We start from the raw sequence: 20885 nt of genomic DNA, 5'->3' as shown, positions 1-20885 counted from the left end.
TCAGAGTCCTGGGTCCTACCTTATCAGACTACCCTCCTCCTGTCTGGAAGGTTCTTCCATGAATGTACCACCACACCCCACTTAAAATAGTCTAAGCTCTGCAATGTAGATGTTGTTTCCATTTTTCAGATGAGAAACAGGCTTGAGACTGACTCTCTGAGGGTGCCTGCCCCACTGACTAACGCCGTGCTTTGGATTTTACTTCATTCCCAAATCCCAAGCCCACACTTTCCTGCAAGAGCTGAGAGGGTCAGAACCTGGACTGTTTCTGCCTACCCCAGGCGCTTCTGGGTGTTGTGCCCAGGACCAGATATACAGCAGACTTACCTTAATAAGCTTAATAAATTATCGTCACAGTAAGTAGTATAATACATAGTAAATGCCTCAGGTTGGCCCACACATCAATTAAATTGGGAACTATGGGAGGGGCCCTCATCATTATTGTTTTTAAAAAGCCTCCCCAATTCTATTACATCAAAAGCAAGAAAAAAAAAATAGGACTCCAGGGCATGGTGCTTCCTGAGAATTGTCCAACTCTCTAAAGCGTTCACCACACTCTGCAGATGATGCTGTGCTCCGAGTGTGGCTTGTCTCCTCTAAGATGCTCACCTAGAGCAGAGGGCCACTGTAGTGGATTTGGAGGTGGGGTCTTTAGGATGTGATTGGTTAGGCAGTAAAGAGGAATCAAGTCTTTTCTCAAAGCAGTGAGTTCTTGCTCTCCAGGGACTGTGTTAGTTACAGAGACAGTGGGCTATTATCCAGGGAGAGGGCACTCATCTGATTTGTCCCCCTGAAGTCACCTGCTTGTCTTTTCACCGTTCCCCATGTTATGACACAGCTAGTCCTGGCAGCTATGGACTCTCCAGCTTCCAGACTGGAAGCTAAATAAGTTTCTGTACTTCGCAAATTATCCAGTCTCAGGTATTTTGTTATAGCCACAGAAAATGGACTAAGATAGGAGAGACTAGGTCTCAGGCAGAAGCCGGGCTCATCTGATAGGAAAGAGAAAGGTGAAGGGGAGGAAAGGAAAGGGAGGGGAGTAAGACGTAAGAAGCACCGTGGGTGCTGCCTTTCCCCTCAGCTCCCCTTATCCCCTGGTGATCAGCCAGGTCACAGTTCACACTACGTCCTGGCTCTTCAAGAATCCTCTGGGCCGGCACCAGGGAGAAGGCATCTTGAGGCTGAAGGTGAGCGTGCTTTACCATGGAACCATGAGTTCACCAGAGGCCCCACAGGCTTGCGTTCTGCTCCCCCCATCGTCAGCTCTCTGAAAACTCACATCTGCCATCCGTTTTATGCAAGTAACACAGCAGGAGCCAATGAGATCGGACTCTGGGGGTAGAAACACTACTTATGCCCAAGCCAGCTCTGGTAGAGCAGATGTTACTGCTGTGTGGTGAAGCAGTCCGGGTCTTGCTGCAGAGTCTGAGTGTGCCGCTGACGTGCGTGACTTCTTGTTCAGTCGGGACCAGTGTGACTGACAGGCACCTGGTGCAGCAGAGAGAACATGAAGTCACTCTAAGCTGCCCTAGAACTTCAGCTGTCCCTGCTCTTCCCGTCGCTTTGAGCAAGTCATTTCAGATTTCTCACTCTGATCTTTGAAAGGAGAAACTGGGATCTTACTTTTTAAAAATCCAAACAGGGGAAGAAGTGTTTCCTTGGATTTTAGGGCGGCTGACAGTATGAGACACTGAGGCCCATGCCAAGAGAATGATTATCATTCTGATTCTCTTTCCTTTTGTCTGATCATGGTAGACATAGAGTAATAATTACGACCGCATTAGCTACCATAGTTTTCCTTTTTCTGAACACATGACAGCTGTTCTCAGGTGAATTCATTGCTAGTAGTCATCTGGGAATCAACAATGTTCATTTATTTTGAGTTACTTTCATGGCATGTGATAACTATTTAAGGCAGTGCACTAAAGTTTACTCTTGAGTAAGTTTATGTGTGCCAAAATATTAAACAATACCACACACTCTGATATGTGCACAAGGTAAAATTAACTGACATGACCCTCTAAAGTCCTGAGTTGTGGGGGACTGAGTATGGGTGTGTCAGCTCCCTGAGATGGGGCTAGTACTTAGCATTTCAGGAAATGCTAATGTGACATTAACATAGACAGTTCATGTAGACTGCAGAATTGTCCTCACCTTGAGGTTGTCCTCAGCCTGACTGAAGGACCCTGGCCTGAAAAGAATAGGTCAGTGGGGCTGATGAAATGGTTCAGTAGGTAAAAAGGTGCCTGCTGCCAAGTCTAAGGACTAGAGTTCAATCCCCAAGACCCAAGTGGAAGAAGGCGAGAACTGACTCCACAAGTTGTCCTCTGACCTCCACCCCCAAATAAACAAATAAAATAAAAACGTCCAAAAAGAGCAGGCATCTGTGGCTCACGTTTTTAGTACTCCGTGAGACCATCATGAAAAAGAAAACTGGAAATATTATTATTACTTTTACATTTGATTAGCCTTTTGTTAAAATTGAAACAAACCCTGGGTCATATCGCTTTCTGACGCCAAGCCTTGGAGGGAAAGGCCGCTGCCTCACCAGTCCTCCAAGCTGCCCGGCTTTGATGCTCATTCTTATTGTCCATAAGACAAGAAAGTGAGCACAAATACCAGACCTAAGAAACACAGTAAAGGAGTACCAATCAAAGCAGAGGAACGGTTACATTTAAACTTCAATGCAGATGAACTTTGAACCGGCCTTCTTTTTTTTTTTTCGAGACAGGGTTTCTCTGTGTAGTTTTGGTGCCTGTCCTGGAACTCACTCTGTAGACCAGGCTGGCCTCGAACTCACAGAGATCCACCTGGCTCTGCCTCCCGAGTGCTGGGATTAAAGGCGTGCGCCACCACCGCCCTGCGAACCGGACTTCTAATGAATAGGTGTTGACATCACCTTGTTTCTCTTCAGGAAGTGTTGCAGAGACACCCCCTGACTACAGAGGGCGCTGTTATCCCCGACTATTTTCTCGAGTGTTTAAAGGTTCAAATAACTGGTGCCATTTTATCTTTTCTTGAAAGAATGACCCCTGCTTTCCCAATCTTTCTACATCCAATTTCATGGTCATTCTTACATCACTTCCATGACAGAGAACCTTCTGTTGTGGTGCGCATTGGAAGGCTGAATGCAGAACTTGTCACCTGGAACTCCGGATCAATGTTTTACTCTGCTATGTACATAGGGTGATTACTATGACCTTAACATCGATGATGTCAGCCTCACAGGGTTGGTGGATTAAAGAATGTCATACTCCCCCAAGGGGAATGCCCGACCCCCCACATACACATCAACCTTGAGAGTGCTGAACTTAACTCCTTACCAAAGTTCTGATATTTTCCTTCATTGGAATGCCCTAGAGTCATGGGTTATGTATTGTGATGTACTGTCATGGCTGTGGTCTAAGCCTACACGTTCCACATTATAATTTTGTTTGTTTGTTTTGAGACAAATTTTCTCTGTGTAGATATGGCTGCCCTGAAATACACTCTGTAAACCAGGTTGGCCTTGAACTCACAGAAATCTGCCTGCCTCTGCCTCCCAAATGCTGGGATTAAAACTGTGTGCCACCACTGCCCAACTGACATTATAATATTCTTTTCATCAAGGAAATAATGTAAAGAAAGCCTTGCCATGGACTGGAGTGATGGCTCAGCAGTTAAGAGCACTGGCTGCTCTTCCAGAGGACCCAGGTTCAATTCCCAGCACCCACAGGACAGCTCACCACTGTCTGTAACTACAGCTCCAGGGGATCTGATGCCTTCACACAGACATACTTCCAGGCAAAACACCAATGCACATAAAATAAGATTAAATAAATAAATAAAAAGAAAGCTCTGCCACCTACAGCACAGGATGGACCAGGGGAAACACGGGCCTACAAACACTTGGGCTAAATGCTTAGATACTTAGGAGCCATGTAGTTGCGGCATCTCTAGCACTTATGATAGGGACAAGAGGTCTTTGCATTTCCTCCACTTTGTATTGGTTCAAATTCTTATCAGCTCCAGTCCGGCAATTGGATAGTCTACAAGGAACCATCTCTGTTTCTGTCTTTCGTTAATTTCCAAGAATAAAGACATCCCCCCAAGTCTACCTTGAAATCCAAATGGAAAGGCACCCTCAACTAATTTAATCTACTGTATGTCCTCCAAGAACACAATTTTCTGTGACACTTCCGTAGGTGGTGTCACATGCATTTTTTAAAATTCTTTCATGCCACAATTTAATTTTTTTTGAGTACCTACTCTGTGACAGGTCCTGTCCTACCTAGGCCAAAAGATGGCAATTTACAGTCAATAGGCCAGATTGGGCCTAAAACCTGCTTTGTGAATCAGATCATTAAAATCCAGTCACAGTCTCTCATTTGTATGTTGTGTAGGGCTGAGGTAAGTAATTATGACAAGGACCACTTGGCTCACAAAACTAAAAAATAGTTCCTATCTGCTGTTGTATACAGCAAGTTCATCAGTCCTGGTCTAGGTCAAGTAGATACAGTGATGAACAAGAGAGACAAGTAGCTGTGTTTCTTTGGGAGTGTCTGGATAGTGAGCGTACTGAACAAAGACTACTAACTTAACCTAAGGGGAATCCCAAGTTTATCCAGGAGATAACACTCTAAGCCACTGCTGGGACTTGCAAGAAAAATAAAAAACAAAACCCACAAGACAGGTATGGAAAGAGATACACAAAAAAGCCGGAGAGAGTCATGCTGAGAGATTGGATCAGTTAGTGTGGAAACCAGCTAAGACAGGCAGGCTACCAGGAGCACCCGGACCTGTGGGCCAGACAGCACATGGATCAGAATCACCTGAGACATTCTTTAGACGGAAGATTAATGGTTGCCTCTGGGAATCTACGTTCCATAGGTAGGACTGAGCTTTCCTCTCATTCCCAGGCACACCCAGGTGATTCTGGAACAATCCACAGTATGGGAGCTACTGGATTCATCTTAGGTTGTAGGGGGTGACTGGAGGCGCCTCCAACGTGGTCAAGCCCGAAGTCCATTTAGAGCAAGTGAGAAGCGGAAAGAATTAGGGCCCAGACACACAGAGGTGGATGCAGTGAAAAGGCAGTTTATTGTCTATTAATACTGTACAGAGGAACAGAGAGAAGCCACGCGGACAGCATCAGATGGCGCTGGCAGTGATTTTTTTTTTTTTTTTTCTGAAGTTGGTTTTTGTTTTGTTTTGCTTTCATCTGAAGGAAACAGAACAGTCAAAGTACACTTCAGGTTACAAAGTACAGCAGCTAAGCCCAGCAAGTCTAATTCAGAGTAAGCACAACAGGCTCCCAGCCCCCCACCCCACTGACCAACCACACAATGGATGTATATACAGAGGTGCCACTCACCCCGACTGAGCAGCTAAAGCTGAAAAATCCCATCAACAACCTACATTCAACTGAAAAGCTGCATCAGACACAACATTTTCTGGAACCCTTGTTAAGATTTTTGTCTCTCCTAAGCCAGGAGTTTGAATGGAAGAAAGAATGTTCCAGAACCCTGAAAAGACAGAACTCTTCTTCCCACTTGTCAGAATAGGATATCATGGAATTCAGTGGAGCTACATGCAGAACAGTTCAGATCAGACAGTGCCTGGTGACCTCTGACCTCTTTATATAGAGACTTGGCACTGCAAACCTAAGTGATATTGCCCTGCACCCCCCAATCTGGAAGCCAGGAGGTTTCCTTGGTAACAAGAGTGTCTGGCTTTCCCTCAGCACCAGGCAGCACCTTCAGGCAATTGCATAGTTCTTTTTGCTTTTTGCAGCGGTCTCCATGGCAGTGAGGTTCACACATGGGCTTGAGTTGGGCTTGTTTTGGGGGATGGAGGTGGGATGTGGATTCTGGTGATGAAGATTTTAAAATTATTTGCCCGGAACCACAGGGGTTATTTTTATTGAAATAGAAAGAAATGTTTATGGCCTTCCCTTGCTAAGAAAGGATCTTGGTCTTTTGGAGCAGGGAAGGATGCTGTCTGGGAAGCAAGTCAAACAGGAATGGTGGGAAGGCTCTGAGGTTTGACCCACTCTGTCAACTGGATACAGGAACAGGCATGGCTGAAGAGTTTCAGCAAAAACAGAGTGTGACAAATGGGGACTCATAAATTTGTCATAAAATTGGGCAACAGACTCAAGAACTGTACAAATTCACAATCCCATCTATGGGCAAGATAGATAAAATTCTTTCTGGGTTTTACGGATCTCAGCAAGTACAATGCAACCTCAGCAATGGATACAAGGCCAATGAGGTGAGTTTGATGCTGTCTCTATTTCTGTATAGACTATAGATCAGGCACAGCCAGCCTGCAGCTCATACACTGTAAGCATCCCTGATAGTGAATACCCAAAATGTTTTATGTGACATCATCATGTGACAGTGTCAAAAGGTTGGATTCCTCTGCCAGTGCAGATGGTTACATACTTCCAACTCATCATCTCATATATCTTATTCCATATATGTATAAATGTACCATAGGGAATGGTCTCTTAATCATACATGTGAAAGAACTGGACTCGGATCACTGCTAGGTTTCTCTTGCATAGAAAAATGCATCTCCTTCCCAAAGGCAGTTATATATTATTAAAGGTGTGGTCCAAAGGGCCATCAAGCTAACACAATCTAATGGGCCACGCACAGAAAGCTCAGTCTTACAGCATACATCTGTTGGAAACCTTGGATTTCATGCAAAGGCAGTATAAGGCTGAGTCACAAGAGCTGGGTTAGTGCTATAGAACTCACCAGAAAGAAACCATAAGGGAATGGAGAAATAACTCAGTCAATCAAGGGTGTTTTCAAACACAAGCTCCACAATGCATATAGATTTCACTATAAAAATATTATTCTTTAAAAAAATACATAAATGTAAATAGTCCATTTCTATAGTGGCTCCTTACCCCACCCATATCATGCTACTCATTTTAGACCACAGTAAATACATGCCCTGAAGTGTGGCCCCATAGAAGTCTATGTCTGTTGCTTTTCCGAGCTAGTCCTTACAACTTACAACTGTGCTCCTGGACCCGGGGAGGGGGCCTAACAAGGTCTCTCACAGCAGGTAGTCCAGTGAGGGAGTCTCTGTAAGAAGGCATGTGCTCCCCATGACCTGCCCCTGGAAGGTCAGAGAGATTCTGCAGGCTCAGATGGGAACGGAAACACATTCAGTTGGTGGAAGGGGAGAAATAAGGCCCAGGCTCTGTCTACGTTAACCTCTCTGGGCCACACCTTCAGGTTCTGCCTGAAGCTCCTGTGATGCGATCACAGTTCTGGGTTGGAGTGGGGAAGAGAATGTTGTGTCAACACAGCTTTGGAGTACAACCTTTGATCTGTTTGTTTGTTTGTTTTTTCAACAGGACAGAAAAAGAGAACATAAACAGCACTGCTAAGGCAAAATATTCACTGGTACATCAGAGTTTTTTTTCGTCATTCATTGTGTTGACATCACAAGGCAAAGACATTCTGTAAACATATATGCTATACAGTACATTAACCGTCTAAGAAAAGGAAAAGAAAGTCACCCTGTATGTCTTTTTTTTTTTTTTTTTTTTTTTTTTTTTTCTGGGATTCTGTTCTTTCAAGTCAGAAGGAGTTGCCGGGAATCTAAAGGAGAATTTTATGGTTGGTAAGAGAAATGCTTTTCTTTAGATTATGAAAAAAAAAAGTGCAGTGACTGGAAAAAAACCCAAGCGCCCCAGGTTACCATTCAGAGGCAGTAGGGGAAGAAATGACCATTCACACCTCAGCCTGTAGAAACTTAGAAATAGTCACAAAATATAAAAAAGTCATTGACATCAGGAAACATTCTGTTTTCCTGCTTAGTAAGAGAAAACAGTGAAAAATTATTGTTATCATCTTCATCATCATCATTATTACAAAAGTTAAGGCTGTCCAGATCTTGGATGCAGAGAGTCTGTGGTCCCTTAATTATGTATTTTCACATTGACAACTAGGTTTTTGTGTGGCAGTTCTGACCCTCTGGTGTTAGACTGGCATAGGGAAGGGACTGATAGGCCTCTTAAATTGTGTTCAAATGAAGTTGGGGGAGTTGCCCGGAGGACCACCAGTGCAATTTTCTTTTAAACATTTCAGGATGTAATCTTTATACCACGCTGCATCCAAACAGGCAGCATTTGGGGTTTTCGTGATGTGGGATTTGAGAAGTTTGCTGAAGCCATAAAAATCCACACTCTTCTAAGGAGGGGCTTTAGTTTTCCCTACAAGGTGCAGGTAGGTTTTCCTGGTAAGTCCTAAGGAAGGATAGGCTATGAAGGTGAGCTGCCAGCAGGAACCTAAGATCCAATTTTTCTCATTATTTTGAGCTGTTTTCTATGTACCAATAGCGCCAAAGCCCCTGCAGTGTTTACTAACCCAGTAGAAGAAAGGATGCTTTCGCAGTCTGTCCTAATCAGTACACCTTGATTAAGAGACCATGGAGTTTTCAAATAATAAATTGCATATTTACAAAGTTTTTGAAACCCATCTCTTTAAAATGCTGGGAATTTATGGATTCAGTTATAAATGTAGGTGTTACAAAAATACAATATGAAACTATTCACCTTGGAATGGTTTAAACTGTAAACGGACACTACAGGAAATGAGGGTGCATCTTCCAGGGAAGGGCACACTAGTGAGTTAAACTCTGCAGGCAGACAGCCACAAAGAGAGAGAGCCCAGTGCCTAGGTTTTAAGTAAGAACGACACCGACAAAAGATGTCCTCAGTGTACATTCTGTCTACTTTCATCCATGTTTTAAATGGACAGTGTTAGTGTTTATTAAGAAGGAAGGGCCAGGACATGTACTTTGGCAGTTTGCCTCGAACACCTCACTCTGTCCTCTGCTTTTCTGATACCCATTTTTTTCCCCTGGCATTAAGTAATTTACAGTTTTCATGAATGTTCTGTGGTTCCTGCAAAGAAACTTCTTTAGGAAGTGAGGGAGTTTGGCTTCAGAGTTTTGTCCCAGAGATGACACTGTATCCTTTGGAAGCTCTCTCTATATGCGTTTCCCTTTTTATAAACTTTCAATATAGCAGGGAATTTTTCGGACCTTTCCTGGACACCGCCAATGATAAGTGGAATCACCGGATACTAGCCAACCATCTGAGAAGCAATTTGGGTTTTGTTGTTACATAAGGAAAATAATATAATTATGGGTAAAAGATTAAAAAAGAATTCCCTAAGGAAAAAAATGACAAGAATATTCAAGCCATAAAGATTCTTTAGCTATGTAGGGCTAGACTTGGCCATTGTTACTGTCAAAGAATCTAATTAAATACTACTGAAATAAAAATAAATATCTCTTTCCTCCTTTTTTGACTCTTATTTAAAAGGGAACTGATTGTATAATATATATATATATATATGTATATATTAGACACACATATATGTGTATATCTGTACATTTTTGTCTTGCTTTTTTGTTGCTTCATTTTTTGTTTTTGAGGCAGAGTCTCGCTATGTAACCCTAGTTAGCCTGGACTTACTATATAGATGAGGCTGGCCTCAGACTCACAGGGATCTGCCTGCCTCTGCCTCTCTGATGCTGGGATGAAAGATGTGCTCCACTCTGTTGGGTGGAACGGATTATACTTTAAAGAACAGTCTAACTAACATTAGCTCAAAACAAGATTGTGGCTTTTGCAACTTCATCACGGGTTCTTTACTCTGGTTATGCAACCACACAACCACATACCTTACTTATAGAAGGGGTAATATCACAGACAATGAGGAGAGAGAGAGACAGAGAAACAGAGAGAGAGAGACAGAGACAGAGGGACAGAGAGAGACAGAGAGATAGAGACTGTCAGTAGTCATGGGAAAGGCAGAGTCACAATTACAAGCCTGCTTACATTTTCATCATCAAGGCCATGACTTGATGCTGTAGGTGGGCTGATTGAGGATTTGCTGAGCCTGAATCCCCCACAGAGACTGGAATAGTATGCAAACATCAGCCATATTCAAATATACTTTCACTTACTGTAGCCACAAATAATCTTAATAAGGGCAATATGTCTTACTTCGATTAAATGATATTCTTTAATAGCAAAACTTTAGAGCAAATCCTAACTTGGAGTTTGCCAGCCACTTGCTCATAATAATAATGACCCACAGATGATGGCAGGTTATCCTTGGTCCTTGAGATCTTATGAAGAGTAGGAGGTACGGACTGTTGTCTTCATAGATAAGCAGTTCTCTTAAGAAGAGCAGGGGGGATGTGTCCTAGAAGCTCCAAACGTCAAGTCCAGGGGGTCTGAGCTCTGCCACCCTCTCCCTCACTGTGCTTTTGAAACCTCACATTGAGCAGTCAGAATCCCCAAGAGAGTAAAGGAGGCAGGCGAAGTAAACTTTCAGATTGTGTATTTCCCAAATGAATTCTTAAAACGATAGATTGTCTAAAGCCTTGGGCACTCGTTTCTCCTTTTGTGGAAATGCGTTTATCCACATGGCGTTTTACTCAAGGCTTGTGTGCTATCTAACCACCTGTAGGGGAAGGGGAAGCTGAGGGCAGCGAGGGCTGTTGGCACTGACCCAGGGTTCCAGACAACAGAGTCACTGCACTCTGACCCAGGGTTCCGGATAACAGAGTCACTGCACTCCGCTGCAGCCGCTTTCCCGGCAGCCCAGACCTAGAGTAATGCTCCAGTTCTCTCAGGGAAACCATGGAGGGGACATCTGAGAAATTAGTTCACTTCCTTTCTTTAATTTTTCTTGTTTACATATTAAAGATTAAAAATGACTCATGTGCTCAATAAAAATGAAACTACTTGAGAAAAAAATGTCATTTTCCTCTAATCATAATAAATATAATTTTAAGCCAAGAAGTGAACAAAACAACAGATTTATCTTCCAACAAGCTAAATGGGACAAATTTAGTTGCCTCTGCAATTCTTCAAGCTTCCTTATTATTATTATTTTTTCTGAGCTACTTTTTAGATATGTTGAGACTTGATGTGGGAGGTCAAGTATACGGTTCTTGAGGCTATATTCTGTGGGAACATACATGATTCTATTATTGATTTATACATAATTTATGCATATTATGAATGTCTGGGTAAATAAAGTCACCTCTCATTAAACAGTTAACACCATCACCACCTCATCTTATTCCTGTATTAGAGTTTTCTTTTCTTTTCTTTTCTTTTCTAAATTCCTTCCCTTTGGTTTCACTAAATGCATGGCTGTCCAGATTGGGGCAATGCTAACAATATATTTCAAGGGCTGTTCATCATGTTTTAGGTTAAAAAAAAATTCCTCAATATTCTAGAATTTCCAGAAATTGAATCGAAGCTTTAAGAAGCCCAGGAATGTGCCACTCAGTCAGACTGTGTGGAAGAATTTAAGCTCTTTCTTTATCTTTCAACATTTCTCACAATGAAAAACGTTTGTTTGTTTGTTTGTTTGTTTTTTGTTGAGACAGAGTTTCTCTGTGTAGCCTTGGCTGTCCTGGAACTCACTCTGTAGACCAGGCTGGCCTCAAACTCACAGAGATCCATCTCATGTGCCACTACTAGTAGCCAGGATTTTTTTTTTTTAAAGAGTGGAGAAACCTATACCTTGAGGTTACCTGAAACATTCTCTTACCCATGGGGACATTAAAAAACAAAAGAAAGCGCAGATGTGAGACTAATCAACCAGGCACAGGAGATGGACAGCTAATGCGTACAGCACCATCCTGGATACAGTGGGGGTGTGATGACAGCCCCCAAAGGTCAGAAAGACTGCTTTAAGAAATATGGTCACTGCAGAGAGACTTCTCAAAATGATCCCCTCTTTGAAAATAGATGAATTCAATCAGAAAATATCCATGAAAAAGAAAACAATATAAAACTTTACATTTCGGGGGAGCATGGAGACAAGGCTTATGGATTGGTGAGCACTACGGACACTGAAAATAGTGCTGGCCTGAGGTCCTTAGAAAATCCTGTATAAAGGGTTCATTGGGTAAGCCAGAGGAAGGGAAAGAGCTGCTGACTGGCGGCTGATAAATCCGTCCCTACACTTCAGCTGAGACAGGCGCTGGGTTCTTTGCTTTCGAGTCAACTTCATCTCGGTTTTAACAGAAGGAAAACACAATACTGTAATCTGGAAGCTTATGTAAGGCAGCAAAGAAAACGTGTCATCCTAGAACAGCCAGATTAGGTAGAGTAGGTCCGCTTTTGGCTACGCTAGCAACTGGCTAGAGCCCCAGCATTTTGCTACACAAGATATAAAAAAAAAAAAAAACAACAAAGATCCACACAGCAAAAGAGGCAGGTGAGAAGCCAGGGGCATGGCAGTGTGTGTGTGTGTGTGTGTGTGTGTGTGTGTGTGTGTGTGTGTGTGTCTATGTGAGAGGAACACACGCCAAAATGAAAACCCCCGGTGCCAACAGGTTTGAGTCCAGTCAAGTCAGTTAAGGCTACTAGATAACCAGTTGCTATGAAGAGTCCTCTCCCATCGAGCAGTAGGGCACTGATTCACTCTTGAAGACACAAGGAAAGGTTTAGAGGAAAAAGTAAGTTCTCGGGGAGAAAAAAAATGGAGCACACACATGCACGTTGTTTCCCAAGTGAGAAGGAAAGATGTGAGTGAGAGATCAAAGCAAATCCAACTGCGAGGCAAGGCAGGCGTCTGCTTCCAGTTCACAGTATCGCAGTTAGTGGTACAGTGAGGTCTACTTAAGAGGTGGAGAGTAGAGAGGCTGCCCGGAAGAAAGGGGAGGAGAAAGAAGTGGTCACATGACAACACAGCATTGACACCGCTTTTTCTTTTGGGTACCTGGGGCCGGCTCTGTGGCCAGGCTCTCTTCCTTGCCTTCTGGGGATGAGGGTTCTGTGGTATCTGACACGGGCCTCCCGGACACCAGCTCAGCTGCGTTCCCGTCGATCGTGGACACATCCGTCACTGTCTTCTCTCTTAGCGACTTCTCATCGTCTTCATCGATCAGGACTAATTCGGCCTTGATGGTTTCGTCATAGCCTAGCACCTTTTTAGTCTCCTCTTCATCTTCGATGTTTTGGTAGCCCATAAAAATCATGGTGACGGGTTGATCCAGGTTCGCCTCTGGCCCTTCGGTGCCGGAGGGCTGGGCCTGCTGCGCGGGGTTTCCTGAAGCGTGATCTTTCCTGGATTTTTGCACCATTTCTAACTTGGCTTCTTTGCAGAGCATGTGTTCCTTGGGATGGCCCAGGCTCCCATCTGCAACACCAGTCCTTTCCGACATGTGCCCCCTGAAGCCCGATTGTCCAGCCTTCTGAATTAGTTCTTCCACATCCCTTGCGCTTAGTTTGTGGACTCCGTTTTCTACCACGGTGCCTCCTGAGTGCACCTCATACACTACTTTGGTACCATCATCATAGACTTTGACTCCTCTCTGATGGACCCCCTCTGGGCCAATGGTGGATGCAGAGAGAATCTTGGTCTCTCCTGTTTGTTTGTCTTTCTCCACATTAATTTCCATGGCGTACACAGCTTGAATGAAAACAAGAGAAAGGAAGTGCATGTTACAACAAAAAAAGCCAGTGAATGGTTAATTGCCAAACAGACAGAAAAAAAAAAAAAAGTGGTTTGTGCCCTTCCTATCGTAACCACCGAGCATCCTGAGTGGTAGCAGGAGGTGTGCAGTGTGGACAGAGATCGTGTGTGTATTCTTCACACAGCGGCTTCATGCACTGGGAAGACAGATGCAGACAGTGACCACATCTCAAAGAACTCGGACTTTTTAGGAGACCAGCTCAAATAAGAACCTTCAGATCTAACAGGACAGAATCTAACAGGGAAGGCCAGCAACATGCAAATGATTCTGACTGAGATCTGCTTAGGCTTATGGACAATTTCCAAGATGTGCCTATGTTCCAGAACCTTACAGTTGTTTTTCCAACTCTTTCACCAAACGTGCGCCTATTTTTCCCTCCACATTTCGTTGGACCTGTTAATGCAGAAGATGCCGAGTGTTTTGCCAGTGGGACATAACTGTCCTCCCCTACGCTACAACCAGCTACTCTGTAGAAACTGAAAGAATAGGAAAGCATTGGTACTGTGTGCTCTGAGAGTCATCCAGTCATTAGCTGACCTCCAGCCGAAGTCGGAACTTACCATATACCATCTTAGGATGAATTATTTGTATGACAGAAAGCATCCTTCAAATGGCTCAGTGACCACAGCACTGTATGGAAGTCATAGAGTCATTTTAAAGGGTTATTTTCAAATCACATGTGATGGAGCACATCTGTGTCACTTAGCAAAACTTCTAAAAAAGAACCAGTGAAATAATAGGTTGTCACGGCACCTATAACATAGGAACTGAGGATGATGCCCAGAAGGTCCTCTGTCCTCTCTCTCTCCCCCTCCTCTCTCTCCTCTCTCTCTTTCTATCCTCCCTCCCATCCCCCAACACCCCAAGTCTCTCTCTTTCAGCTTTTTGAGACAGGGTTTCTCTGTGTAACAGCTCTGGCTGTCCTGGAACTCACTCTGTAGACCAGGCTGGCCTCGAACTCACAGAAATCTGTCTGCCTCTGCCTCTGCCTCCCTGGTGCTGGGATTTAAGGAGTGCAACACCACCGTCTGGTGCTCTGTCCTCTCTTATCTGCACAGTGCTAAGGCTCATGACTCTGTCCCATTATATTTTCCCTTCTGTTATCTTTTCTTCTGTTCCAATCCATACTGTGCCTGATGCTCCCCACCATGAGACTCTCTGCTCCTTTTGTCTAGGCTGAGGAAGAGTGTCGTCATCCAAGGGACATGATGCCGGTTTGGTGTTCCTAAGTACCAGCTCTACCCTGTCCTATAGCCTCTTGGGATGCCCAACGTTTGTGTCCATTCCCTCAGAGGCTCCTGTGAGACACATGCTGTGGATGGAACGGTGGCCCACGGAGCCACCTGGCTGCAGGCACCCTTCACCTACATGCCACTCAGACCCACTGGACTCAGCAGCTTCAAAACCCTTACATCTTTTTCTCTTAACTCCTCCCTCATCTTGGTGCGGGGTGACACTAGTCCCACAGTTTAGGTGCTTAGTTGTTAAGCCAGAAGCCTGGAATCACGTCTATCCCTTCTTTCTCATCTCTCACATGCAGTCACTGAGAGGATCTGCTGAGCATCATTACCAGGTTTCACATTTCAGTGACTCTTCTGTTTCCCCACTCAAGTCCCGAGGACTACACCTATGGACAGAGAGCCCAAGGCAGACTGGGGCCTGCTTTTGTATGGCCAGGAGGAAGAATGGTTTTCTACACTTTTTAAAAGGTTGTATAAAAAGAAAGAAGTCATGTGGGAAGTGGAGACAGGAGGATTAGGAATTCAGGATCACTCTCCACTGCACAGTGAGTTTAAGGCCAGCATGGGCCACCTGAGACTCTGTCTCAAAAAGGGGAAGGAAAGAAGGAAGGAGACAGAAGGAAGGGGAAAGAGGAAGAGAGAGAGACTCAGAAGGAGGAGAGGGATAGAAGGGAAGAGGAAGGAAATGGAGAGAGGAGGAGAGAAAAGGGAGAGAGACGGAGGGAGAGAAGGAGGGGAAAGTGGAGAGGTAGGGAGGGAGGGTAGGAGAGAGAGAAGAAAGATGGAGATTGCTAACAGAGACTATGTGGTTCACAGAGTCTGAAATCTTTACAAGCGGCCATTTACTGGGGAAGCCTGCTGAGCCTGGAGCATGCCTGACTTACCCTTCTCAGAAACCTGCTCTTGTCTGTGCGGGTTAAGCACCAACTCCCTGGCTCAGCACACAGTTCCTGTCAGCGTCTGTCCCCATCCCTCCTTCCTCCTCATCTCATAGTCTGTCTTACTTTCCATACACGCTGGCCACCACAAACCTCACTTTATGTTCACGACACTGACCAGACTATTCTGGGCCTGTGGTTCTTCTGCCTAACCTGCTTTTCACAGTTCTGCTCCAGTAATCTTCTAGAATCTCACATACTTGCTCGTCAATGCCTGAACCCCTGCCCTTTTCTGAATATCTACAACCTATTAAGAAGATCCTTGTTGCTTTTTCAGCTGTCAAATCCTCTCTCTCTTTTCTCCTCACATAGAAGCAAATCACTCCATCCCATGTCGAAATAGTTCCTGAGTTAACGATTCTCCCCTGCAAAATCCTTTGCACTTTCTACACATCCAAATACAACAACACAGTCACCAAGGTCAAGATCAACTGCCCCTTCTCCCAGGCGCGGATGCTTTCTTCGAACCTCCCATCTCTAGGTCACCACTTACTTCTTGAGACTCCATGGACACTTTCTAAACTTCTGAGGACACTGAATAATTTCTACCCAGCAGTGTGTGTGTATAGTCTAGGGTGGCTCTGAACTCCAAATCTTCCCAAGTGCTGAGACAGTAGTGTGCACCACCACTAGTATTTGTAGGGATGATTTATCTGATTCCTGTATATATACATATATAGGTTACTCGCCTACCTTCTTTGTGTGATCCTCCATTGCCAGCCCCTACCCAGAACCTTTTCTATAGAAGGTACCTGATAGATACATTTGCCAAATAAATGTAGCTAAATGGTCTTCACCAGTCACAAATTCCAAAGAAAAGTGCACAATTAATGCTTGTAACAGTTTAAGACATCAGCAATAACATTGTTCCAGTTGCTTGCATGATAAGATACAATCTGTTCAAGGTGGACATTGAGCTAAAATGATTCAGAAGAAAAAGTCCAAAGCCTAGTTTTCACAATATCCATTTTGAATGTTTTAGTTGCTTGGCATAAAGATAATAATTTTTTATCAAGTGACACTATGGGAAGCCAACCATTATTTGTCACAGAAGCACATGGGTTCACACACAAAGACTGTGATATAAAAATTGTATTTATCTCAGTGATTTCCTGATTTTCCATACAGCATGTGGTCAGAGAAACAAAATGTGTATTTACAATTTTACATGGACTCCAAAGCTTGTTTTTAAAATATTACAATTGAACTAAAATTCAGATTTGGATTAAAATATAGTTCATCACGATTAACATAATGATTGACGGTGGTAGGTAGAATAGTGAATTCTCTCCCAAACTTCCAATGACACATGAACAAAATGATATATTAACCTGTCATCAGTACAGAGTATGGAACAAAATATTTCTATGCTGGTGTGCCAGGACACAAATGATTAACAGGGGGATGTTTAGAGACGACCCCCTCTCTGCCCAGAACACTCTCATAATTGGTCCATGATCGCTCCTTCCCCATCACTGCACCCAGCCTCCTGGATGTTTAGAGATGCCCCTCTCCCTGCCCAGAACACCCTTATAGTTGGTCCATGATCACTCCTTCCCCATCACTCTGCACCCAGCCTCCTTTCCCCTTCGCCTGGAACTAGAGGGTGTGGAGGTGAGTAGTCCTTCTCTGGAAAGGTGATGTAGGTCCACGGTAAGAAGTGGACAGAGTTTAGTGAGAGAGAAGGTAAAAGCTGGGTGGCATGCAGAAAGGTGGGGAGCGAAGCTGGAGTAGTGGTGAGAAAGGAAAGTGGATGATGGAATCGGAGAACTACTGCTGAGTTAGTGGAGGTGGGAATTAAACATCAGGTAGGAAATCCAATCTCAAATTGCTTCTTAAGAATCCATATGATGCTCAAGCTGGCTTTAGGTTTGCTTTCCAGCCTCACCCTCTGGAGTACTGGATTATAAGCACGGACCACCACACTGGCCTCTGGATTCCTTTTGATTTTTTGTGTGTCATTTTAAGTGTTATTAAATGTGACAGGACACTGGGACAGAACCACATGTGGACACAGTTTCATGAGGGGTGTATATGCATATTTATAAAGTACATATTGTACATGATCAGTTCAATGTTTCTGTAATTGAGCACAGAAAATTTTAAGCATGTTATGACTTAGCTTTATGTTATAAAATACAATATACACAAGTACTTTGTCCTTCTAGACAAAAAATAAGGCTTCAAAAGGAAGCATAGATTTTTTTTCTTTCTTTTTTTTGTAGCGGTTCATCAGGGATGTGGTCCCAATTTCTCTCTGCCTTTACTCTTCTTTGGTAAAGGGTACCGAGGAGGACTCACTGAGAATCTCTGACTTAATTAAAGGCAGTGCTAAGTCCTCCTGGATGGGAACACCGGAATGTCAGCTAAACTTCCGGAAAGCTACACAGGAGGTAAGAAAGCTTACCTTGGTGTTTTTAAATGAGATTCACATTTTGCTTTTGTTCTCAAACAGTAACAGCAAACTGAACAATGGTGGAGATGGATGAGTAGGATATAGTCACTTCAGTTTTCACTTCATTTTCCCTGTTTCTGTCGGGGTTAAGATTGAACCCAGGGCCTTATGCATGCAGCTCCAGTCCAAACTTTTTTTTTTTGAGACAGGGTCTTGCTACATAGCCCATTTTGCCTCAAACTTGCTGTCTTCCTCTTCTGTCTCTTGAGTCCTGGGGCTGCAAGTGTGCTCCACCACAGTGGGCAACTTTTGGGGAGTTTTTTTGGTTTTGTTTTGATTGGTTTGTTTGCTAAAAGAGTAACTGTTCTGGAGCATCCAGTATTGAACTACAGCCCTTTGTACTCTAGACAAATGTTTTACCATTCAGCTACACCTGCAGTCATTGTTTTATTTTTTAAGACACAGTCTCATATAGTCTAGGTTGTCCTCAAACTCACTGTGTAGTACAGAATGACCTTGAACTCCTGAACCCCCTCCCTGTACCTCCCACGTGCTGGGATGACGGATGGGTACCACCGTACTTGGCTCCCTGACCCACTTTACTTTTATTTTGAGACATGGTCATACTCAGTTGCTCAGGCTAGCCTTGAACTCTCAATCTTTTTGCCTCAACCTCTCCAGCCGTGGGATTACAGGCTTGTGCCATCAGGCCTGAGAGCATTTTGTTTTCAATGTATACAATTTTAAAACATTGTGTACAAAGAAATTTATATCCGAAGCCTCTCCCTTCTGGCATGCCTTCATCTCTAGCCTCAGGAAGGCCCTCCAGTTGGCCTGACAGTCCTTAAGTCTCCCCACACGAAAGGTTTCTGTAGTCTGTGCCGAGGTGAGACTCATGGAGGAAAATCAGGAAAGTGCTTTCTTGGCCAGGAGCTCTGCTAGGACTGTGCAAGAGCCCTGTGGATGTGAGAGGATCTAAAAGAGGCTTCCACGGTTCCTAGAAAAATTACCTGGGAGTGAGGGACATGAAACTCAAGACGGTTTAATGGGAGTCTCACTGAGAGGCTGCTTAGCGTCGGGAAGTACGCCGCTAGTGATCAGAGATTCAGTTGTTGGGTTCCAAACCTCGTACATTGACATCAGTAAGAGCGGCGCACGTGAAACCGTTATTGTCTTCCACTAATTCAGCAAGACAGCCGGGCCGTGTGTCTACTTCACTGATAAATATCAAGGGCCAATGCGACTCGATCCTCTAAAGAAACACAAACGAGCGGCTATTTTGGTGATTTGACTGGAAGCTTTAGTTCTCATCTCCGACACCCAAATGACAGAAACCTTTGTGATGGCCGAGGGCTTTGGGCAGCCCGGAGAGATGGGTCTGAGCAGTGGTTAATACTTAGTTTCGGTTCAGACTTATTCCCAGGCTTCCCTTTAGCTCTGGCAAACAGAAGGCAACTGTAAGGGTGGATGCTGTCTATAATAGAGAACAAGAGCACCTGACATAGGAAAGAGCAGGAGCAACCAGCAGGATCCTGCTTCAGAATCAGTCCAAGCACTCAAACTCAAGAGGATGGAAAATTCCATTATGGTACAATCCTCTGATTGAGGCTTGAACTCCTAGCTTACTTCCTTTGCCTCTCAGAGGTCATGGAAGATGGGGGGAAATGGCCGAGGTCCATGTGTAAGTAAAAGCAACACATGCCTCACTGCCATTTGTCAGTGTAATGGGAGGTGTCCAAAGAGGCAGCAAAACAGTGGACCTGAACATGTACCCAGGTCATACCCATCTTTGGGCCTCATCATTCCTCATTTACACCGTGTTGGTGCAGCCTGGGTGGTTCATGAGACAGTGACATGTGGAGTACACAGGAGAGCAGCAGCAGGCAGATCATTATAGTCACTCACAATGGAGGATGTTGAGCTGGGGATATGTTGCCTGGAAGATCCCTAGCAGCCAGCATTGTAACCTCTCACAGGCAAGTTATGCATATGCCTGGCTTATTAAACAGACATACCTATAAGTGGTCTTACCCCTCTGAGCATATGGTTATATTCACACCTTCTCTTGAGGTTGGAATGTAAGATTGGCCATTGTGACATCAACAATGAAAACAAGGGAATCAATTCAGAGTGGCTGTCCTCTCTCATCTCACAGGTCAATCTCTTACTCCAAAACCAGACTGAAAAATGTTTCTTGACCCAGCTGTTTTCCCGAGACTTTAGTATTCTACAGCACAATAGGGTGTCTATAACATATATAGCTGCATGTAAATAGTTAAATCCGTAACTAGCATGCACATAGAGTAAATGTCAATTTACAATAATTTATCATATTTTATGCAGAAGAAAAAGGAGAAGAAGAAGAAGAAGAAGAAGAAGAAGAAGAAGAAGAAGAAAGAAGAGAGAAATTAAAAGGTTTCTGATATGAAAAAATGGTCAATGCTTATACAAGGATAAAAATATTGATATTCCTGATTTGATTACTACATATTTCATATCTATTCTGAATTATCACCTTTCATCCCATAAATACACGTAATTATTCTGTATCAATTAAAATAACTCAAACACATAAAAATAAATAAATAAATAGATAGATAGATAGATAGATAGATAGATAGATAGATAAATAGATACTAACAGATGTGTGATGTTGATGGGTAACAAAGGCAAATCAAGTTTCTTATCATTGGCTTCATCCCTTTTTGGTTGAGAAAAGCAAGCCAAGCTGAACAGTTCCAAGAAGCACATTGTAGAGGAGACACAGAGCCCCAGTGAATCAAGCCTTGACAGTCA

General features: G+C 43.7%; 1 protein-coding gene across 5 annotated transcripts in view; it reads right to left on the bottom strand.

The window, feature by feature from the left end:
* Positions 1-20885, bottom strand: part of Palm2akap2 (PALM2 and AKAP2 fusion) — a 339394-nt gene that overhangs the window by 172617 nt on the left and 145892 nt on the right. For 3 of the 5 annotated variants that reach the window (XM_059254391.1, XM_059254389.1, XM_059254390.1), the window contains exon 6: positions 12759-13451. The exons of the other annotated variants lie outside the window; for them this stretch is intronic. In XM_059254391.1, coding sequence (XP_059110374.1) covers positions 12759-13451 — 693 coding nt within the window. The remainder of the gene's footprint in view (positions 1-12758; positions 13452-20885) is intronic. 5 annotated transcript variants of the gene reach the window in all.

This window comes from Peromyscus eremicus, chromosome 2 (assembly GCF_949786415.1).
Source record: "Peromyscus eremicus chromosome 2, PerEre_H2_v1, whole genome shotgun sequence".
Lineage (NCBI taxonomy): Eukaryota > Metazoa > Chordata > Mammalia > Rodentia > Cricetidae > Peromyscus > Peromyscus eremicus.
Note: the sequence above shows the minus strand (reverse complement) of the source record. Positions and strands in the feature narration are given on the sequence as shown.